General features: G+C 57.5%; 2 protein-coding genes across 3 annotated transcripts; one reads left to right on the forward strand and one right to left on the reverse strand.

Annotated features, from left to right (window-relative positions):
* Nucleotides 1–8,648: 8,648 nt before the first annotated feature.
* RASL10A (RAS like family 10 member A) lies at nucleotides 8,649–11,946 on the forward strand. The gene is made up of 3 exons (XM_045826872.1): nucleotides 8,649–9,845; nucleotides 10,891–11,015; nucleotides 11,319–11,946. The coding sequence occupies exons 1-3, from the start codon at nucleotides 9,627–9,629 to the stop codon at nucleotides 11,584–11,586; spliced, it is 612 nt and encodes a 203-aa protein (XP_045682828.1). The 5' UTR covers nucleotides 8,649–9,626; the 3' UTR covers nucleotides 11,587–11,946.
* Nucleotides 11,947–12,105: 159 nt separating this feature from the next.
* Nucleotides 12,106–17,560, reverse strand: GAS2L1 (growth arrest specific 2 like 1). Of its 2 annotated transcripts, XM_045826871.1 has the most exons (7): nucleotides 17,415–17,557; nucleotides 16,613–16,724; nucleotides 15,862–16,528; nucleotides 14,432–14,539; nucleotides 14,247–14,343; nucleotides 13,998–14,169; nucleotides 12,106–13,453 (listed from the first exon to the last, which is right to left on the reverse strand). In XM_045826871.1, the coding sequence occupies exons 3-7, from the start codon at nucleotides 16,504–16,506 to the stop codon at nucleotides 12,409–12,411; spliced, it is 2,067 nt and encodes a 688-aa protein (XP_045682827.1). In that variant the 5' UTR covers nucleotides 16,507–16,528; nucleotides 16,613–16,724; nucleotides 17,415–17,557; the 3' UTR covers nucleotides 12,106–12,408. The 2 variants fall into 2 exon arrangements, with proteins under 2 accessions (XP_045682827.1, XP_045682826.1); XM_045826870.1 differs by lacking the exon at nucleotides 16,613–16,724 and having other exon boundaries at nucleotides 17,415–17,560.
* Nucleotides 17,561–18,738: the final 1,178 nt, after the last annotated feature.

The following is an 18,738-nucleotide window of genomic DNA, read 5'->3' on the forward strand; positions in this document are numbered from 1 at the left end:
TGCCTGTGGGTTCTCGTGCCTCGTGGCCGGTAGGCCTTCAGCCTGCTTCTGGGAAAGGAGCAGCCCAGGTGCCTCTGGCCTGTCTCAGCCCCAGCCACTCCCTGTGCCCTGCCCACCTCTGACATGGGGCTGCCTTCCCAGCTGCCCGAGGACCAGGCATTGGCAGGGGCATCTGGCCCTCCACTGCCCCACCTCTGACCCCTGGGTATTGCCATGCTGTCCTGGGGGCCACAGAGCCTAGGCCCGGGATTGCAGAGCCTTAGTTCCCATGTCACCTGAAAGCCCCAGGCTCCGAAGGCCCTGCACAAACACAGCTGGAGTTCCCTCCAGCTGTGGACTGGAGGAGCAGGGCTTTGAGCCCTTGAGGAGAGAGACTCTTGCCCTGGCCTGCCCCACGGCCTGCTGCCTCTGACACACGGGAGGCCCGCTTCCACCCCTATGCCCTGTGAGTGCACTGCCGGCTCAGCCACCCAGGGGCTGTACCCTCCACCACTGAGGGCAGAGGAGCGGAAGCGTAGGACAGCCATCCCCAGTGGGGTGATGACGGGCAACTTCAGGCCCAGGGCTGAGCCCCGGGGTGAGGTGAAGAGCTGGTGAGAAAGGCTGGCCTGGTCGGGCAGAGCGCCTTGGACAATCACCGAACATCTTGGGCTTGCCCTCCCAATTCAGTCTGTGGCTGGGCCTCGGCAGTTGTGGGCGGGGCCTTACTGTGAGTTTGCCCTCTCCCACCCACACAGCGCCCAGCACGATCGCGCCCAACAGTCTTCATATACCTGGGGAGAGACCGAGGCAAAGAGAGCATGCTCACTCCCAGTTCCCCAAGCCTGGGCTTGACCACATAACCGCATCAGGAAAACATGCCCCCAGGGCCACCATGGGAGGGCGGGGGGCTTTGGAAGTGTTTCAGGGAACCTCCAGTCTGCGTCCTCCTCATCTTCCTGTCCCTCACCTCAGTGAGAGTCCATCACGTGCCTCCGCCCCTCTCCTGGCACTGCCTAGCCCTGACGCGCTCCGGCCTCCGCACGCACGCTCGGGGCCTGGCGCTGCTCAGGGGTAACGGCATCCGCAGAAGATGCCCCAGCGTCCCGGCCTCCCCAGCCACGTGGGGAATGCAGCAGCAGCAGCAGCCAGGTGTTTCTGGAACATCCAGCATAAACCCGGGGCCTGACAGCGTAAACCCCTGTGCCAGCCACTGTGCTACGTGGCTTCCTTTACTCCTTTTAACAGGGCTTCACTTTACGTTTTTTTAATCTTTAGTTAGTGGTTGGCTGTGTTTGTGTGTGTTGTCTTACGGAGTGATTCTGGACCCCGGTAAGGTGAGCCACACAAAGGATTGAGGTCTGTCTCCCACCCTTCCCTGGTCCTTTTTTTAATTTTTAATTTATTGATTTGAGAAAGAGAGAGAGACAGAGAAATATCAACCTGTTGCTCCGCTTATTTAGGCATCCATTGGTTGATTCTCATGTTTGCCCTGACTGGGCCTGGAACCCTCAGCCTTGTCGTACAGGGATGACCCTTGAACGGAATGAGCCCACCAGCCAGAGCCCACCCTCCCCTACTTCTTCCTAGAGGCAAGTCTACTTCCTTGGGGAGCCTACTTCCCCCACTTCCCTAGGGGCAAACTTTGTTGCTAGATTTTGGTTTTCTTCCAGGAATATTTTGTCCTTGTAGGTAAGCAAGTCCACAGAGATATTTTCCAAACAAGTGGCGGCACACTGGAGACGCTGCCAGGACTTCGCTTTTCCTCCCTCTGCGTGCAGACGGGCCCACGTCAGCACCCTGCGCCCGGCAGCCGGTGCCGCTGGGTGGAGACGCTTGGGGCCGTTCCCATGTGCTGCCGCACTAAGAACCGGTGCTATGAGTACCTTCCCACACACGTCCTCGTCAAGGGCACGCATGCGGCTGCAGGACCTAGCCCCAGAGTTACCGGACCAGAGGGTGTACGCATTTTACATTTTATATTTTAATTCTTGTTTTGAAAAGGAAATGCATTCACATTGGTCCCACAGGGAACCAATGTTATCTCCTAAAGAGACTCATTGATGTCTAATATGTTTTTTTTCTTTTTATATACAAATGGTAGCTTGGAATACACGCCATTCTGCACCTTACATCTTGGAGACTCTTCCACTATCAGTCCATCATAGAGAGAGTCCAGCATGACAGCTGTATGGTTTCCCAGTGAGTAGAGGTACCATCCTGAACCAGGACCCCCAAGATGTCCCTTGAGTGGTGTCTACAGTGTTGCTGGTACAAGTGATACTGCAAAGAACATTCATTGTCATAGATCAGTAAGTTCCTGAGATGGAAATTGCTGGGTCAGCCCTTGCTGGTGAAGTTAAGTGGATTGAGCACGGGCTGTGAACCAAAGGGTTGCCGGTTCGATTCCCAGTCAGGACACATGCCCGGGTTGTGGGCCAGGTCCCCAGTGAAGGCCATGTGAGAGGCAACCACACATTGATATTTCTCTCCCTCTCTTTCTCCCTCTCTTCCCCTCTCTAAAAACAAATAAATAAAATATTTTTAAAAAGAAAGAAAGGAATTGCTGGGTCAAAGGTAGGCTCCTCCGTTATTTTGATAGCTGTTGCTAAAACTTCTCCAGCCGACATCCCAGCAGCCAGGATTGAGATGTCTCCTCCCCTGCGCCCTCACAGACTCAGCACAGGGACGTGTGCCAAGCCGACGGGTGAGACATTGCACCCTGCTGTGCTGCGAGCAGCATGCCTCTGTCGTGTGTGTCTGAGCACTCCTGCATCCTTGTCCACAAGCTGTCCGCATCCTTTCTGCCCACTTTTCTTTATGGCTATTGGTCCCTTTCTGTTTCTCCCCACTTTGTTACTGCTTTTTACTTTTCCTTGCTGAAGTTGTCTTTTATGCAGGCTTCTTTTCATCTCTTCTTGTTTCTAGCACTTACCTGATCTCAGTGTTTGTGTTTCGATCCTGTTCCATCTGGGCTTTATGTTAGAGACGAGGTTGGGATCCAACTTCCTCTTTCTGCAGATGGTTACCCAGTTGTCTCCACACCCTGTACTGAATAATTCATCTTCTCCCCACAGACCGAAATGTCATTTTATCACACACTAAATATATATGAGTGCTTCTGTGGATCTGCTCTGTACCAGGGAATTTGTCTGTTCACGAGCGACTGCATTTTTTGAAAATGTATTGCATCTTTATATTTTCATAATCTATGGTGCCCTCTTATTTTCCTTCTTCATTCCATTTGAACTTTAAAAGTAGTTTCTTTTAAAAAATACTGATGGTAATATTTTTTATTTAGATTACATCAAATATTTATATTAACTGACGGAGAATTGACATCCGTATAATGATGTCAGTAATAATATTAATTTTATATCCAAATACAGGTATAGATGCCTTTCCATTGGTTCATGCCTTCTTTGATATCTCTTTGTAATATTTTAAGTTTTCTTCATTAAAAGTTCTTACATGCATATTTGTTCTTTTAAAATTTTTTTATTATAGTTGGCACACAACATTGTATTAGTTTCAGGTGTATAGCATAGTGACTCAGTATTTACATACCTTATGATGTGATCACCACACTAATTCTAGTAACCATCTGTCACTGTGCAAAGTTGTCACAATATTATTGACTGTACTGATTTATTCTTGCATTGGTTCGAGTGTTGTCTTTATCATTTTTTAAATGCTTTGATTACAGTTGCCATAATTTTATTAGTTCCAGGTATACTCCTCAGTGATTAGACATTACATAGCTAATTAAAGTGATCATCCCAGTAAATCTCACTCATCTGACGCCATGCACAGCTTTGATAATATTATTGACTGCACTCCCTGAGCCGTGCTTTCCATCCCCGAGACTGTTCTGTGACTGCCAGTCTGTGCTTCCTAATCCCCTCACCTTTCTCACCCCTCCCCCCAGCCCCTCCCACCCGGGACACATGTAAATGTTCTAGTAGCTTATCAGTCTATTTCTGTTCTGCTTTTTTGTTTATTTTTTAGATTCAATTGTTGATAGATATGTATTTATTTCCATTTTATTCATATTTTTATCTTTCTCCTTCTTCTTCTTCTTCTTCTTCTTCTTCTTCTTCTTCAAGAAGACCCTTTAACATTTTATATTATGCTGGCTTGGTGATGATGAACTCCATTAGCTTTTCCTTCTCTGGGAAGCTCTTTATCTGTCCTTTGATTCTAAATGATACTTTGCTTTGCTGGGTAGAGCTTTTTTTTTTTTTTGCTTCCTTTTATAAATGGCTCTTTTTCATTCTTTTCCATATATAATATATTTGTGATCTAAATATATATTTATAAATATATAAAATGTAAACATCAGAATAATATAAAATAACACAAATTATATAATACATAATTTTTCTTTTTTAAGTTGACTGGAGAGAGAGAGACACTGATTTGTTGTTCCACTCATCACTGCATTCACTGGTTGCTTCTTGTGCGCGCCCTGACCAGGGCTCAAACCCACAACCTTGGTGTATCAGGCCGACGCTCTAACCAACTGAGCTACCCAGCCAGGGCCTGTAATGCATCAGTTTTCAACAAAACTGCAGACCTGCTTCAGATTTCACTCGCTTTCCCACCCATGCCCACCTCTGTCCCTGGATCCCACATTCCTTGTGGTTGTCATGTCTCCGGAGTCTCCTCTGCTCTGTGACAGGTTCCCGGACTGTCTTTGTTTTTCATGACCTTAACAATTTCGAGGGGTACTGATCAGATATTTTGTAGATTATCCCTCAGTTCAGCTTGTCTGATGTTCTTCTCGGGGTGAAATGGGAGTTTTTAAGAAGACCAGCCCTGGCTGGTGTGGCTCAGTGGATTGAGCACCAACTTGCGAACCAAAGGGTCGCCGGTTCAATTCCCACTCAGGGCACATGCCTGGGTTGTGGGCTGGGTCCCCAGTTGGGGGCATGCGAGAGGCAATCAATTGATGTATCCCTTACACATCTGTGTTTCTCTCCCTCTCTTTCTCCCTCCCTTCCCCTCTCCCTAAAAATAAATAAATAAAATCTCTAAAAAGAAGACCAAAGTGGTGCTCTTCTCATCACATCACCTCAGGGGCACCTGCCATCGACATGACTTATCACAGGCACGTTAGCCCGAGTCACTTGGCCACGGCGGTGTTCACAGCTTGTCTGCCGTGAAGGTGCTTTCTCCCCGTCTGTGCGCTGTTCTCTGGAAGCCAGTCACCGAGTGCAGCCTACGCCCAGGCGAGAGTGCGGGGGCAGGAAGTCGCTGCATAAATTATTCAGTATTCTTCTGTAAGGAAGATTTGTTTCTTCTCCCACACTTATTTCTGAAATGATTTATGTTAGTTTGGAGCCATATTTATTTTATAATTTTGGTTTAAGGCAAAACCACATTCCTTTTTTCTTAAACTGTCTCTGCTCTGGCCACTGGGAGCTCTGTCAGGTAGATTCCGTGTCCCTTTGACATGCCACCATCCTCATGTTCCTTTGGCAACTTCCTTGCTCTCCGGCACTCCAAGATGCTCCAGGCTCACGTTGTATTGTCCTGCCCCAACCCTAGCATCAGCCATTTTTCTCCAAGGAGTCTGGTTCATTTGCCAGCGAGCAGCATTCGAGACCAAGATCTGGGTGCTGGGTGACCTTGTTGCCCCCAGGGTGGTAAGTGGAGGCTCTCTCAGCCGGCGCACTAGGAAATGCCTGTGTGCGTACTTACCCAGGTATGCAGACATGCCTCTCCACTATGTTTTATGATTCGCATATAAAAACGAAATGCTGCCTTGGCTGGTGTGGCTCAGTGGATTGAGTGCCAGCCAGTGAACCAAAAGGTCGCCACTTCTACTCCCAGTCAGGGCACATGTCTGGGTTGCAGGCCAGGTCCCCAGCTGGGGGTGTGCGAGAGGCAACCAAGCGATCCATGTGTCTCTCGTACATGATGTTTCTCTCCCTCTCTTCCTCTCTCTCTAAAAATAAATAAAATCTTAAATTAAAAAAAATTATTTTATATGCACAAATTCTGTCCATTCCAGCCTTGCTAAACTGTTGTTTCTCTGTGTGTCATCTCGTTCAGTCGCACAACGACGCTATGAAGATAAGACCATTAGGATCCCTTTAAAGGGGAGGAACTGAGGCTCAGAGAGTTTAAGTAACTCGCACAGATGGCCCACCCCGGGAGGAGCTCTCACTTCTGAGGCAGGAAGCCTCAGTTCCTCCCCTGTCTGCCCCGCCTCCTTGTGTCCTGATGGCTGTAGACCCTACTGGCCTCAGGGGGCTGACCAGCTACACTCGACGGGCAGCGTTGTGGTGGTGACCAAGGACCCACGATAGGCCAGGCATCCGTGTGGTCAGGGTGATCCCCATTCAGGGCCTGGGACAAGAGGCATGGAGCTGTAATTCATGGTCAGCATAGACCGTGATTAATGGCCAGTGAGTGGCCCAGATGGCTGGGCCAGAGGAGTCCAGAGCAAATGCCGCTGGAAGCTGGATGCAATCCAGGGAAGGGCTGGAACTAGGCCAGTTAGGAAGAAGCTGTGTGGCAAAGGCTGGGACATGGGGTGGTGGATACGCAGCCGGCTGGCTTTAGGTGGCTTTTGGCAATGAACTGGGGGACGCCAAATCCTGGGACACAGTGCCTGTCCCTGGCACTCTCAACCACCCCTCAGTCCACCCCACTTTCTGTGGCTAATCCTCTAGGGCTCAGCTTAGGTGTGTCATCAGGTCCTTCCTGAACCCCCCTCCTTGGGCAGGCTGGTGCACCCCTGGGTCCCATCAGCCTCCTGGGCCTGAGCCAGCCCAGTGCTCCTGTTGCCACCTGTCTGTGCCTGGCTGTATGTCTGTCACCCTCGGCAGTCACGGAGGGTGGGTCTGGTGCCCAGCGCCCAGGCCCTGGTGCTGAAGGAGCACATGCATGGAAGCTTGGTGGGTGCCCCAGGGAACACCGCAGGGAAGGATGAGAGTGAGGGGCACCGGAGGGGTGCTGCAGCACACAGCAGCCGGGCTGCCTCTCCTTAGGGAAGGAGGGAGGGATCGATGAGAGAAAATCTGAAATTTACATCCCGGGCAGACAGGCAGCCCAAGGTCTCTGGCTAAGGGGGGCAACAGCTGCTCACTCCTGTCACTGCTTAGCCCAGCCCCCCTGCTGAGAGGATCTTCCTCAAAGCCCCTCCCCACAGGGCCACACATGACCTGCTCCTGAAGCCCCCCTAGCTCCTGGGCCCAGATGAAGTTGGGCTTCTCGGGGAGTCGGGCTTGGTGGCCCCGGGTCCTGGGTTCCGGTACCTGTGCCGCCACTTTCCTTCTGGACAGTGTTGGGCAAATCAGGGCACCCCTCCGAGCCTCACTGAGCACGCAGCTATGGGTCAGGGCTTGGCACACCACTGGCCCTTCAGAAATAGCAGCTGCTGCTGGCGATGCTGATGGAAGGGTTTGCCAGGGAACGTGTCACCCCTGCAGAGGCTGTGGGGCTTCGTGGGAACTTGAGGACGTCCCCTGTTCCGAGTGTGCTCCATCATTCCAAAACCACACGCTGAGGAGCCACACTGGGACCTGGAGAGGACCCCCAACCAGCCCCGTGGCTGCTCCTGAAGAAGCCCTGCCCAGGAAGGCACCTCCCCATCCCCGAGGGTGGGCAGGAGCGAGAGGAGAGGGTGGTCCAGGCAAGGGAGAGGGCCCACTGAGGGCCTTAAGGAAGACTAGCCTGACGCGAGTGAGCCCCACACGCTGCTCAGCACCAAACAGGAAGGGGGCCTTCATCTGCTGACTCCCTGCCTTGTTCCCCAAAGGCAATGAGGTGGCTCACAAAACCCAGGAGCCTGGAAAGTTCCAGAGAGAGAGGGGAAATTGGGTGATGGGAAAAGTCATGGCAGGAGAGGAAGACGAAGCCAGGAGTCGCCCCTCACCGGGCCTGAAGACTGGAACAACTGCCGAAGGTAGTCACAAATCTGACTCTGAGCTCCCTGCTGGCTGAGGAGAAAAGGGAAGACAGGCCCAGGTCCCCGATCCAGCGTGGGGGGATATAAACACACCCCACGCTCTGAAGAAACCCCCCCACATCGGCTCCCTGGAGGCTGCACCCCTCTCCACTTCAGGGTTTAGCTCCTGGTCCTGCCTCCACTTCCCCCAAGCTGAGGTGTGCATGTCTGTGTGCTTACCGTTTCTAGATCCCATGTATTCTGGAACCTTCTCTCCTAGAATAAGACTTTTTCCCCCTTTGTTTTTAAAATCCGTCTCAGCATCCGGGCCCGCAGTAAGTAAGCGAGACCCCTGGTCAGTGCAGAAACAGGAGAGTGTGCCTTTCACCCAGCACCTGCATCTGGTCGGAGCAGTGGGAGCCCCTCTGCAGGCAGGGGGCAGGCGGAGGAGAGGGCAGCTGGGCAAACCCAGACTCGCCACGCCTGACGGGGAAGGAACGCCCACCAGCTCCGGGGAGGGAGGACTGGGGCTTTGCGGGAGCTACAGGTGGAGGGAGATTCAGGTAGAAAATTTGGCTTCAGCAGTGGCAGAGGTGATGGCAACCGATTTCTAAATCGTTCAGCCTTGTTTGGGCAGGGATCTGCGAGCGAGCGGATGCGTGACCTGGTGCGCGCTGGGCTCAGCACCCTCTGTCCCGCCCTCCCTCGATGATTGCCGTTTGACACATTCTGCAGTGCTGACCATTTACTTCTGGGGGCAGAGAAAGGCGGGAGGGCTCCTCGGAGGAGACCACCTGGCTGCTAGCCAGCGGTCACGCACTGCCCCTCAACTTGGGAGAGTGCTCTTAATTAAACGGAGATTCCAGGCTGAGGCTGCAGATTCAGGGATCACTTACCTAAATGCTTAGCAAAGGGCCCAGCCCTATATAGTAGGTTCTCAAGAAATGATGTCTGCTTTTGATGGATGCGGAGCAGAGAGCCAGCGCAGTGCGGAGACGCGCCCAAGGTCACACAGCTGGGGCCGTGTCCGACCCAGGGTGGCCCGAGTCCAGCGGGCCGGGGTTTGCCTGAAACCAGCTTCGCGGAGCGGTATAAGGCGGAGCGGACGCGGACGTGGGCGAGAAGGGCTTCTATTTTTGAGCGGATGAGAGGAGCGCGGTGCGCGGAGAGAGCTGGGTCCCTCCCCGAGCTCCCAGCGCCCCAGTCACCTTCCCGCGACCCTTCCCGGGAGGGGCGTCCCGGGCGAGTAGGGGGAGGTGGGAGGGGCAGCAGGCGGTTACCTCATCGGCTCGCTCGCGCCGCCGGCTGGGGCGGCGACTCCAGGCACCGGAGCGAGAGAAGGACGGAGGGATCGCAGCGCCGAGAGGCAGCACTGTCCCCTGCGCCCCGCTCCACTGCGGGACCCTCGCGGCGCGGAGGTCGGATCTCAGTGCTGCGCGCTGCTGCCGGTGCCTCCAGTCCCGCTGCCGGGCGGGGGCCGTGTCTGCGCGCGGCGCGTCGGGTCTGTTCTCTCGGAGCTTCGGCACCCACCGGAGCTGCTCCTGCGCCCGTCGTCGGCCTGCTCGGCTGTCTGTCTGACCTCCTGCCGCCAGCTCAGTCCTCTGGCCTGGTCTCCCCCGGCCCCGGCTGCTCCAGCGGGCGATGAGGAGCGCGATGGGGCCGGGGCACACTGGGCAGGGCGCGCGGGGCGCATGGAGCGGCGCCGGCCCATGAGGCTTCCCAGCGCAGGGCGCGGCAGCGCGCGCCGGCCATGGGGGGCAGCCTGCGGGTGGCCGTACTCGGAGCCCCGGGAGTGGGCAAGACGGCCATCATCCGCCAGTTCCTGTTCGGCGACTACCCCGAGCGCCACCAGCCCACGGATGGGCCGCGCCTCTACCGGCCCGCGGTGCTGCTCGACGGCGCCGTCTACGACCTGAGCATCCGCGACGGTGATGGCGCTGGACCCGGTCAGAGCCCCAGGGGTCTAGAGGTAGCGGCTCGAGGGTCGAAGAGGGGTGTGTCAGTGTGCGTGTGTGTGGGGGGCGGTGTACACCAGTGTGTTCGCGTGGGCAGCCCCAGCGTGCCCAACCATGTGCACGGATTGAAGGATGACTGCGTGTCCTGGTGTTTGTGTGTCTCACCCTTCTTGCTGGCCCGGAGGTGCGCAAGACCAGGCCCAGGGCTGGGTGATTTTGTGAGGTGGTTCTTTCTCACAGAAGTGCCTCTGTATTTGCCTGCCTCCGCTGGTGGGTCTGGATTAGTGCGTGGTGGAGCATAGTCGTGCCCCTCCCAGGGGTGAGTGTTTTGAATTTGGGGCCTTGAACAGAGCCGTGTTGGGAAAGTTGGGGCCAGACACAGGGGTGTACTTTCTTGGGGTGAGGGTGTCATTCCCTGTTCCCCCATTTCTGTGGCCTGGAGCAAAGATTCGTACGGGAATTCATGTAAAGACCAGGACAGACATTGAATCCTTGGAGCTGGGTGCCTTGGAGAGGCGAAGAGGCAAGAGCAGGCAGGATTAAGCAGGGTTTCCAGGAGGGGTGGCATTTGGGCTGAACCTGTACAGATGAGTGAAGTTTTGATTAAAAGAAGTGGCAAAAACACTCCAGGTGGAAATAAAATAATGTGTTTAGACCTAGAGACCTAAACGTTTGCAGCTGCCCACAACAGGCCCCGTGCTTTGGAATCAGTTTTAGGGGTGGTAGTAACCAGCCAGAGCGTGCAGGGAGGGGAGGGGCCTGATCGAATTGAAAGCTGGAAAGAGGAGGAAACTAGAGGGTAGGCAGCGTGGAGGCCTAGAGAGAAGTAGGGCAGGTGGCTGACCAACTTCAGGCATGGTTTGGAAAGTTTTATCCTGGTGGCCATGAGGACAGTCGGGCCCAGGGAACTTGGGGGGACAGGGCTCACAGAGGAGGATGGGGACCACCGAGGTCAGAGGATGAACTGTGGGTTTAGCGTCAAGACCCCTGCAGAAGGTCGGGGCGCAGCGCAGGAGAGTGGGGAAGGGGCGCCGGCAAACCCCAGTCTCCCGCCCCCAGGAGTGGCCAGACACTAAGGACTGGAGCCTGCAGGACACGGACGCCTTCGTGCTCGTCTATGACATCTGCAGCCCAGACAGCTTCGACTACGTGAAGGCGCTGCGGCAGCGGATTGCAGAGACCAGGTGAGGATGAGAGGATGCAGCTGGACTGAGGGGTGGGGGCTGGTGAGGAGAAGGGGAGCTTTTGCCAATTTGGTCAGGCCTTTGCCAGAAGGGAGTGAGTGGGTTCTTTCGCCATCGTGGGCCTGGTCTCAGGCTTGCTGAGCCAGGCCTTTGTCTATGGAAAGGCCTTTGGCCCATACGGGTCTGGTGTTGTTTGCTGGGGTGTGTCTGGGGCAGGAGAGGATGCTCTTGAGTGTATAAGCTCACTGGTGGAATTACCACGGGGTCCTTAGCACCTGGCCCTCATTCCCATCTGGCCCCCAGGCCGGCAGGTGCGCCCGAGGCACCCATCCTCGTGGTAGGCAACAAGCGGGACCGGCAACGGCAGCGCTTTGGGCCTCGGCGAGCACTGGCTGCCCTGGTTCGCAGGGGCTGGCGCTGCGGCTACCTCGAGTGCTCAGCTAAGTACAATTGGCACGTGCTGCGTCTCTTTCGCGAGCTGCTACGCTGCGCGCTGGTGCGCGCGCGGCCTGCACACCCAGCCCTGCGCCTGCAGGGGGCGTTGCACCCCGCACGCTGCAGCCTTATGTGACCAAAGTGGACGACTCCGATGGAGAACGGGGCATTTTGACTGGAACAACCGGGAACCTGGACTGGACGAATTTGCCAACTGTTTTCGAATTGGACAGGACAATCTCCTCCCTGATTGGATGAGGAAAGCTCCCACCCTGTCTCCTGGAGGACAACCGGCCTCTCTTTGAATCTCATTGGACCCAGCCAGGCCCCATTCAGACAAGATCAGTCTTTTCTGGGATAAGGACTCACGATCTCATTGGATGGAAAGGACTTGACTATGAATCTGATTGGAAGCTCTCAGACTGCTTCTGGAGCCTTACCGGACAAAACCCCAAGTCATATATCTCAGGAGATAATAAAGGGGGAAACAATTCAAGTGCACCTCGCATTTCTGGGACGGACAGGGTAGTCATAAGCCTAGAAACGAGCTGCCAGGCTTTGCCCCCAACAGCCAACTCCAGAATCTCAACACTTAACAAGGCCCCCAAAAGGGTGTGACGGCCCCAAGGATGAGTCCCCAAGAAGCAGACACAAGTGGCTGGAACAAAACTTTACTGTCAGGTTCTGCAAGGCCACAGGACCTCAGGAAGGTCTTCACTGGGCTGGCCCAGCCTCCTCTAAGGCATTCAATAATATTAGTAATTAAATAGCAACACTGATCCCCCAATCGGAATGTACAACAGAGGTCCCATTGTGCCATGTGGTCCTAAGGGGTCTGGTCCCATGAGGTCTGATACCCGAGAGGTGCAAGGGTGGGGGTGTTCCCTGATGCAGAGGGGTTAAGGCCACAAAGGAAAAGGAGGGGGAAGTGGGGCCTGGGGGCAGCTGGCCTGGTCCGTTACATCCAGGAATCTGGCTCAGCCCTTGGGCTGACCGAATGCAGGGCATGCCAGGCCCCAGGCACCGTGGGTCCAGATGGGCGGCGGGGGCCCCTAGGTGTGGGGATTCGTGAGGGTTTTCGGTCTGGCTGTGAGTCCATCCGGCCCCGTGCCCAGGTCCTCGGGGGCTCAGGGCCAGCCAGGTGGCTCCCAGCTGCATCTGGAAGCCCCCCCACAGCAGGGCAGGGGCTACCTTCATCGGAAGAGCTGGACAGGGCTGGACCTCGGCACCCAGGCAGCCCATTGGCCATCCGGCCAGAGTCCCCCGGTTGGCCACACTTGCCACCCAGGATGCTGAGGGACGAAGAGGAGGAACTGGTGGAACAGTAGGCTGAGTCGGGAGCTGGAGGGTCTGGGGCCCGAGCCAGGTCAGGGGCTGGTCCAGGGGGCGTTCCCCCAGCAGCAGCCTCAAGGGCTCGGGCATTGGCCAGGAACTCCTCTTCCAGGCACCTGAACAGCTGCTGCTCATGCTGCGGATCAAGCTGCAGGGGGGTGCGGAAGACACTGGCTGGTGTGGTGCCCAGCTCTGGACTGGGGCTGGGGACCCGGGGAGGCCGGGGCGCTGCAGGGCTGCAGGCACGGGGAGTACGGGGGCTGCTCCTGCCGGAGCCCCCACTGCCCCTACCCCGTGGCACCCACGAGTGCTGCCCATCTCGGTCCCTACGCACAAGCAGCACAGCATGCTCCTCGCGGCTCTGGCTCCGGGCCCTTCGGGCAGGACTGGGAGTTGACAGCTGGGCTCTCCTGCCTCCTGGGGCCTCCCGGGGCCGGCCCCGGTCTAGCTGATCTAGCTGGTCTCGGGACTGGCTTCGAGGGGCAGGTGGCCGTCTCGGGGAGGCTGGGGTGCCTGTGGTCAGCCGCCGGCTAGGCCGTTCCCTCCGGGGAGCAGTGCTTGAGTCATCACTTCGGGCACCGAGTGGGCCGCTCTGGGCTGAGGAGGCTGAAGAGTCGCTGTCCCCAGAGTAGCGTCGGGAGCGGGGGTGAGGGGGCAGTGAATCCCGGGCCCTGGGCAGGGGAACAAAAAGAGAGATGGGGCATCACGGAAAGAGGACCGGCGTGCAGAAAGGGTAGGGAGAGGAAGAAGCAGGTTTGTGGTTGCTGGGGGTGGGGAAGGCACCTGTGGTGCTGTGGGGGGTTTTGGTGGGGGTTGTTAAGGGCTTATGTCTGTCCTGGGGACTTCCAGGGAGAAGTGAGACTCTGCACCAGCTTCCCACAGCCAGGGTCCCTACCCCCACAGCTACCCCAAGGCGGTGGAGGAAGCAAGGTCTCTGGGGCCCTAAGCTCCCCCTCCTGAGCCCTTCTGTTTCCTGGGCAGGCCAGAGGGAAGCGGGGTTGGACTGGCTGCCACCCAGCCCCAGGTCCCGCCCCAGCTGTGTTGTTAGTTTGGTTGGGTTGCCATGGAGATGGGAAGCTAGGCCTGCCCCCACCCACGGGAACTATTCCCAGGGTGTGAGTCACTCTGGAGCACAAGCTCCTCCATCCAGGACAGGGCAGACGTCCCCACCTCCACCCTCTAGACCCCTCACCTCCATGCTGTCCTGCCTCTCACCTGAGTGAGGTCTCGGGCCCCTCCTTTGAACTTCGTAAGCTGGTGGGTGTCACCTCTGGCCGGGAGCCTCGCCGCTCACCGCCTGGGGTTGGGCTACCAGCTCGGGGGCTGGGGATGGGTGATCCCCTCTGCGGGGAGAAGGTTTGGGTCCTCGGCTGGGGTGGGCGGTGCGCTGCAGGGAGAAGACAGGCGGCACGTGAGTGGCGGAGCCACAGAGATGAGCCCCCTGCCCCTGCCTAGGGCACTAACCTGTGGAGGAGCAGCGGCAAGGGTCATGCTTGTCTAGGTAGTGCTCCAGCGTGTCCCAGCCGCCACCCACTCGAACCATCACATGGCTCCTCAGCACCTGTGGGAGGCCGGCAGGTCACAGCCTGTCCTGTGGGTTGGCAGCCCACCCCATGGGCTGCTGCCTGCAGGTAGCCCCCAACTCTTACCCGTACAAAGATAAGCAGGCTGGAGTCTCCCACGCGGTACTTGCCTTCCGAGACCTTGATCATGGGAAATTGGTCTGGGCAGGTGCAGCGGCCCAAGATCTCCCTCACCTGAGGCCAAAGAGGAATGGCTGGAAGTCAGGGGTTAAGTCCCTCCTCCTGGAGCATGACGTCAGCCACTCCAGGGTCAGGAGGAAGGAAGTCCTTCCGGGGAATGAGGGTATGACTGTGTTGCCCCAGACTTGGTACAGCCTCTACACTTGACCTTTCACCAGCTCTCCTTCCCTTTTCACTGTGAGGGGCAAGGAGAACCAGATGGTAGGGTGGTGGTCAGGTCAAGACCGGGGGCCCCGACGAGGCCCATTCCCAAAACCTCCGAGCCTCGAGGCACCCTGCAGCCATGCTCACCCTCCCTTCACCCACTTCACAGACATGGAGACTGAGGCCCAGAGGGAGGCCAGGTCCTGGGAGGAGGCAGGTCCTCGGGGCTCACAGCACACTGAAGCAGGGGTGCCGCAGACACACCAACATGCACCCTCAGGCCACCTGCCTATTGAGCATATATCTGTCCACAGGTCCCTTCACGCCCGAGCTGCCAGGCTGGCTCCGCGGGCAGCTCCGCCCACCTCTCCACCCACCCACAGCGGAGCTGGAGGAAATGAGCAGGTGGAGCCTCGGGTGGCCCTGGCCCAGGACAGGAGTGGGTGGGGTGGCAGCCTCTGCCCACGCCATCCGGCTGTCCCCCTCCAGGACAGGCACATCATAGCCCTAACCCCTTGATAAGAAGGAAACTCTAGGCCTGGCTGCGGGGGTGTCAGGGACACGTAGGTCCCCGGAGAAGGAGGAGGGAGCTGGGGGCATGGCCTGGCACCTCCTGTGCTCAGAGTAGAACTAATGCCATAGCTCCCAGCAGCAATAGCAGCTCTGGGCTTGGCTTCCCACATAAATGATGTGCGTGGGGCCCTGGAGCTTCCTTAGGCACCACTGAGTACCTACTGTGTGCCAGGCACGTTGTTCAGAGCCAGACGTCACAGGGACCCGCTTAACCTCAAGCAACATGGATGAAACTGTCTAGCACTTGAATAAGGGCACCCAGGAGGGGCCCAAGTCATGTGGCCGTGGATGAAGGCAGACATAGCACTTAGCTGGTGCCTGCTTCGCACACAAGGGAAAGCGGTCAGTCATGAGGTGGAGCTCACGTTTTGTCCCAAGCCAGCTGGGCCACATGACCTCACCCAATACCTCTCCCACTCCACAGGCCTGCGTATCTCCTCCGGAGCCAGGCATACACTCGGTGCTCAACATACTCACTCTTTCCACGGGGCAGGCTGTCCTGCAAAGAGGTTCAGGGACCAGCTGTGGGCACTAGCTCTGCTGGCTGGTTCCTGGTAAAAAGTGCAGGGTAAGAGCATAGCAGGGGCCCCTGAACTCACCAGTTCGTCGAGGTTGCGGAGGTCCATGGGCGTCATGCGGGGCCCTCGGGCGGGAACCCCTGGTGCAGCAGCAGTTTCGGGGCCAGTGTCCTCCCCGGCAGTGGGGGCATTGGGGGCACTGGGGGCCGAGGGTGCAGCACGCAGCTCCTGCTCAATCTCCTGTTCAAACTGCACGAGGCGAGGAGCGAGCAAGCCGAGGCGGGCCCCACGCCGAGCCACCTCCAGCAGGCAGAGCACCACGCTCTTCTCGTTCTTCCGCAGCACCAAGTCCTCGGTCTCAAACATGAGCACTTCGGGCACTCCCAGCTCCGCTCGGCACCAGCCGATGAAGGTGGCCACGTTGTCTCGGGCCATGAAGGAGCCGGGCACCACGCTGTGAGCCTGGAAAGCCACACCTCGCGCTGGGCGGGCAGCAGCCAAAGCACGGGCAGCCTCGGTGACCGCGTTGGCATGCTGGCACAGAGTGGTGCCGGTGGCCAGGCCCGTCAGGAAGCCATCACCGCCACTGGGCAGCCCCAGTCCGTACAAGGCGTTGAGCCACTCGGCCAGGTCCTCCTTCATGGCCTCCACATAGGCCTCACTCGAGCGGAATGGCCTCACGCTCTTGGCTGCCGAGCTTGCAATGCCTGCCACTGGGTCCGCCATGCCCAGGCCAGCCGCCAAGTCACTGTGGGCAGGGACACAGATCGGATGGCTGTGAGGACCCAGCAAGCACTCAATACGGATTAAACCACTGACCACCTGTACCCACCTGTCATTTCAGGCCAAATGCCTGGGTGGATCCCTGGCTGTGAGAAATTTCTCTGTGCCTCAGTTTCCTCATCAGTGAAATGAGCACAATAATATTACCTTCCCCTTCAGACCTAAAGGGATAATTTTTATAAGTGATTTAGTGCCCATAAGTGTTTGCTGTTTGGCTACTTTGGGGGAACCTGGCTGAGTCCTCCTTGCTGCCCGCTGTGACAGGTTGGAGCTGAGTCCTGAAGAGATGGAGCCCACCGCCCCAGACTCACAGTGGAGGAGCGGAGCCCAGGTCCTGACTCACGCCATTGCCCTGGGATGCTGTGAACCCCACCTCCTCCTGGAGGTCCGAGGTCCTCCCTCAGCCTCCTTCCCTAAGGACTGTCATTATAACAACGACATAGCAGCTACAGTAACAGAACCGCAGGAACATGCACGGACATTGGCCAGGGTGGTGATAATTATCTCCATTTTACAGATAAGGAAACTGAGGCGCAGAGAGGGTAGGAACTCCATCAAGGTCGCAGACCTGTGGGTGGTGGAGCCTGGGCCCAGCTGATCCCAAGCCGTGATTAGGAAGCCGCTGGCTGCGGCCAGGCCCCGCCTCCGAGAAGCCTCCCCAGCAACCAGGCTGGTGCGTGCCGGGACTCCGAACGGTCTCCTTCGGCTAACCAGCCCTTCCGGACTTGGGCCCAGAGAGGGTGCGGGGCTACCCAAGGTCACACAGCCCGGGAGAACTGAGGCCACCGCCGCCCGGTTCCCCATCATTGCGCTCCCGCGGGGCAGGGGTTGCTGAGGGTCCCGGCGCTCACCTGGCTCATCCTGCGGCCTCGGGGATCATCGCCCCGGTAGGGGCAGGGGCCGGAGCTGGGCCGGACGGCCGCCGCCCGAGCCACAGCGATCCGGTCCCGCCACTGCAGCCACTGCGCCCGTCTCAGCCCCGCCTCCCTGGAATTCGGATCCGGCCTGGAGGGGGCGGGTGGGGCCGCGCTCTTAAAGGGGCCGTGCAGTTCCCGTCCTGGCAGGGCGTGCTCGGGGAGGAGCTGGAGCCGCCTGATTGGGGGCCGGGCCAGGAACCCGTTGTGTGGCAGAGGGCCTGGTCCTCCCACGGTGGACAGAGGCGGGACCAGAGCCCCCAGACGACCCTACCACCCTAGATGTCCCATCCTCATCCAGGCTAGTCCCCACAGTCCCTTCTACCCTCTTTGGTCTCCTGGGGAGGAGTTTGGGTGCTTCTAATCACACCCCTCCCGCTATAGTGGCCTCCCTGGAGAAGGCCACAGGGCCCGTTCCCAAGAGGAACTCCGGAAGCGATAGAGGCTGGGGGCTGCAAAGTCACCTCCGGCAGAAATGTACCTCCCTAGGTCAGATAAATGAGGCCACCCCGCCCACCGGGGTTTAGAGCTTTCTATTGGCAGTGCCAGCCTCAGGGCAGGCAGTGGAGGATGGCCGGTGGTGCCCACTCATTGTCCTGTTCCACACTGAATGTTCACGTTTAACCCTGAGGTTAGGGGAGCCCCTTTCTTGGATGGAGACACTGAGGCTTAGAGGGTAGGTAGGGGGCTGAGGCCTGCAGGTCTGACTCTGTGACCCCTTGCCCTACAAGCTGGGGAGAGGCCAGTCCTGACCACTTGGACCACTTCTGGCCACCTAGGTCGGGCAGAGTGCTGAGGGGAGAGGAGGACAGAAGGCAGCAGCCCAACCAGCCTGACTCTGGAGGGTTAACCCCCGCTGTTTTTTTTTTCCAAACTGTAGAGGAGGGACCTGACTGGGATCAGCGGGAAATCCTGCCCCCTGCTGCTGCTGGCTGGGCGGGGACACCAGGCCTGGCCGGGCAGCAGCCTTGCTGGCCAGGCGGGGCCAGCTTGGGGTGGGGGCTGGGGGAGCACCGCCAACAACAGCCAAGACTCAGAGTTGTAATAAAGCTCCTACAGTGTGCCAGACCTGCTCTGTGCCCTTGACCTGAGGTCACCTCTATGAGGGACACTTTTACGCCCAAACTAGAGCCCAGTCAGGAGAGCAGCCAGAGCTGGGGAGCTCTCTCCTTCTAGGGCCAGGGGCGTTTGCTGAGAACTGCTGTGTGCCGGACCTCCTGGGGCCGGCCGCTCACAAGCACCATCTCCCCCAGTCCTCACG

Source organism: Phyllostomus hastatus, unplaced genomic scaffold, assembly GCF_019186645.2.
Source record: "Phyllostomus hastatus isolate PE091 unplaced genomic scaffold, TTU_PhHast_1.1 phas_scaffold_760, whole genome shotgun sequence".
NCBI lineage: Eukaryota > Metazoa > Chordata > Mammalia > Chiroptera > Phyllostomidae > Phyllostomus > Phyllostomus hastatus.

Excerpts from the sequence above, each read along its gene's own strand:
- RASL10A (XM_045826872.1), top strand. The coding sequence starts at position 9,627 with ATGGGGGGCAGCCTGCGGGTGGCCGTACTCGGAGCCCCGGGAGTGGGC. Across the intron at positions 9,846-10,890 it reads AGAGCCCCAGGGGTCTAGAG|GAGTGGCCAGACACTAAGGA; the intron begins GTAGCGGCTCGA and ends TCCCGCCCCCAG. Across the intron at positions 11,016-11,318 it reads CAGCGGATTGCAGAGACCAG|GCCGGCAGGTGCGCCCGAGG; the intron begins GTGAGGATGAGA and ends TCTGGCCCCCAG.
- GAS2L1 (XM_045826870.1), bottom strand. The coding sequence starts at position 16,506 with ATGGCGGACCCAGTGGCAGGCATTGCAAGCTCGGCAGCCAAGAGCGTG. Across the intron at positions 14,170-14,246 it reads TTGCCGCTGCTCCTCCACAG|CGCACCGCCCACCCCAGCCG; the intron begins GTTAGTGCCCTA and ends TTCTCCCTGCAG. Across the intron at positions 13,454-13,997 it reads GGGCCCGAGACCTCACTCAG|GGCCCGGGATTCACTGCCCC; the intron begins GTGAGAGGCAGG and ends TCCCCTGCCCAG.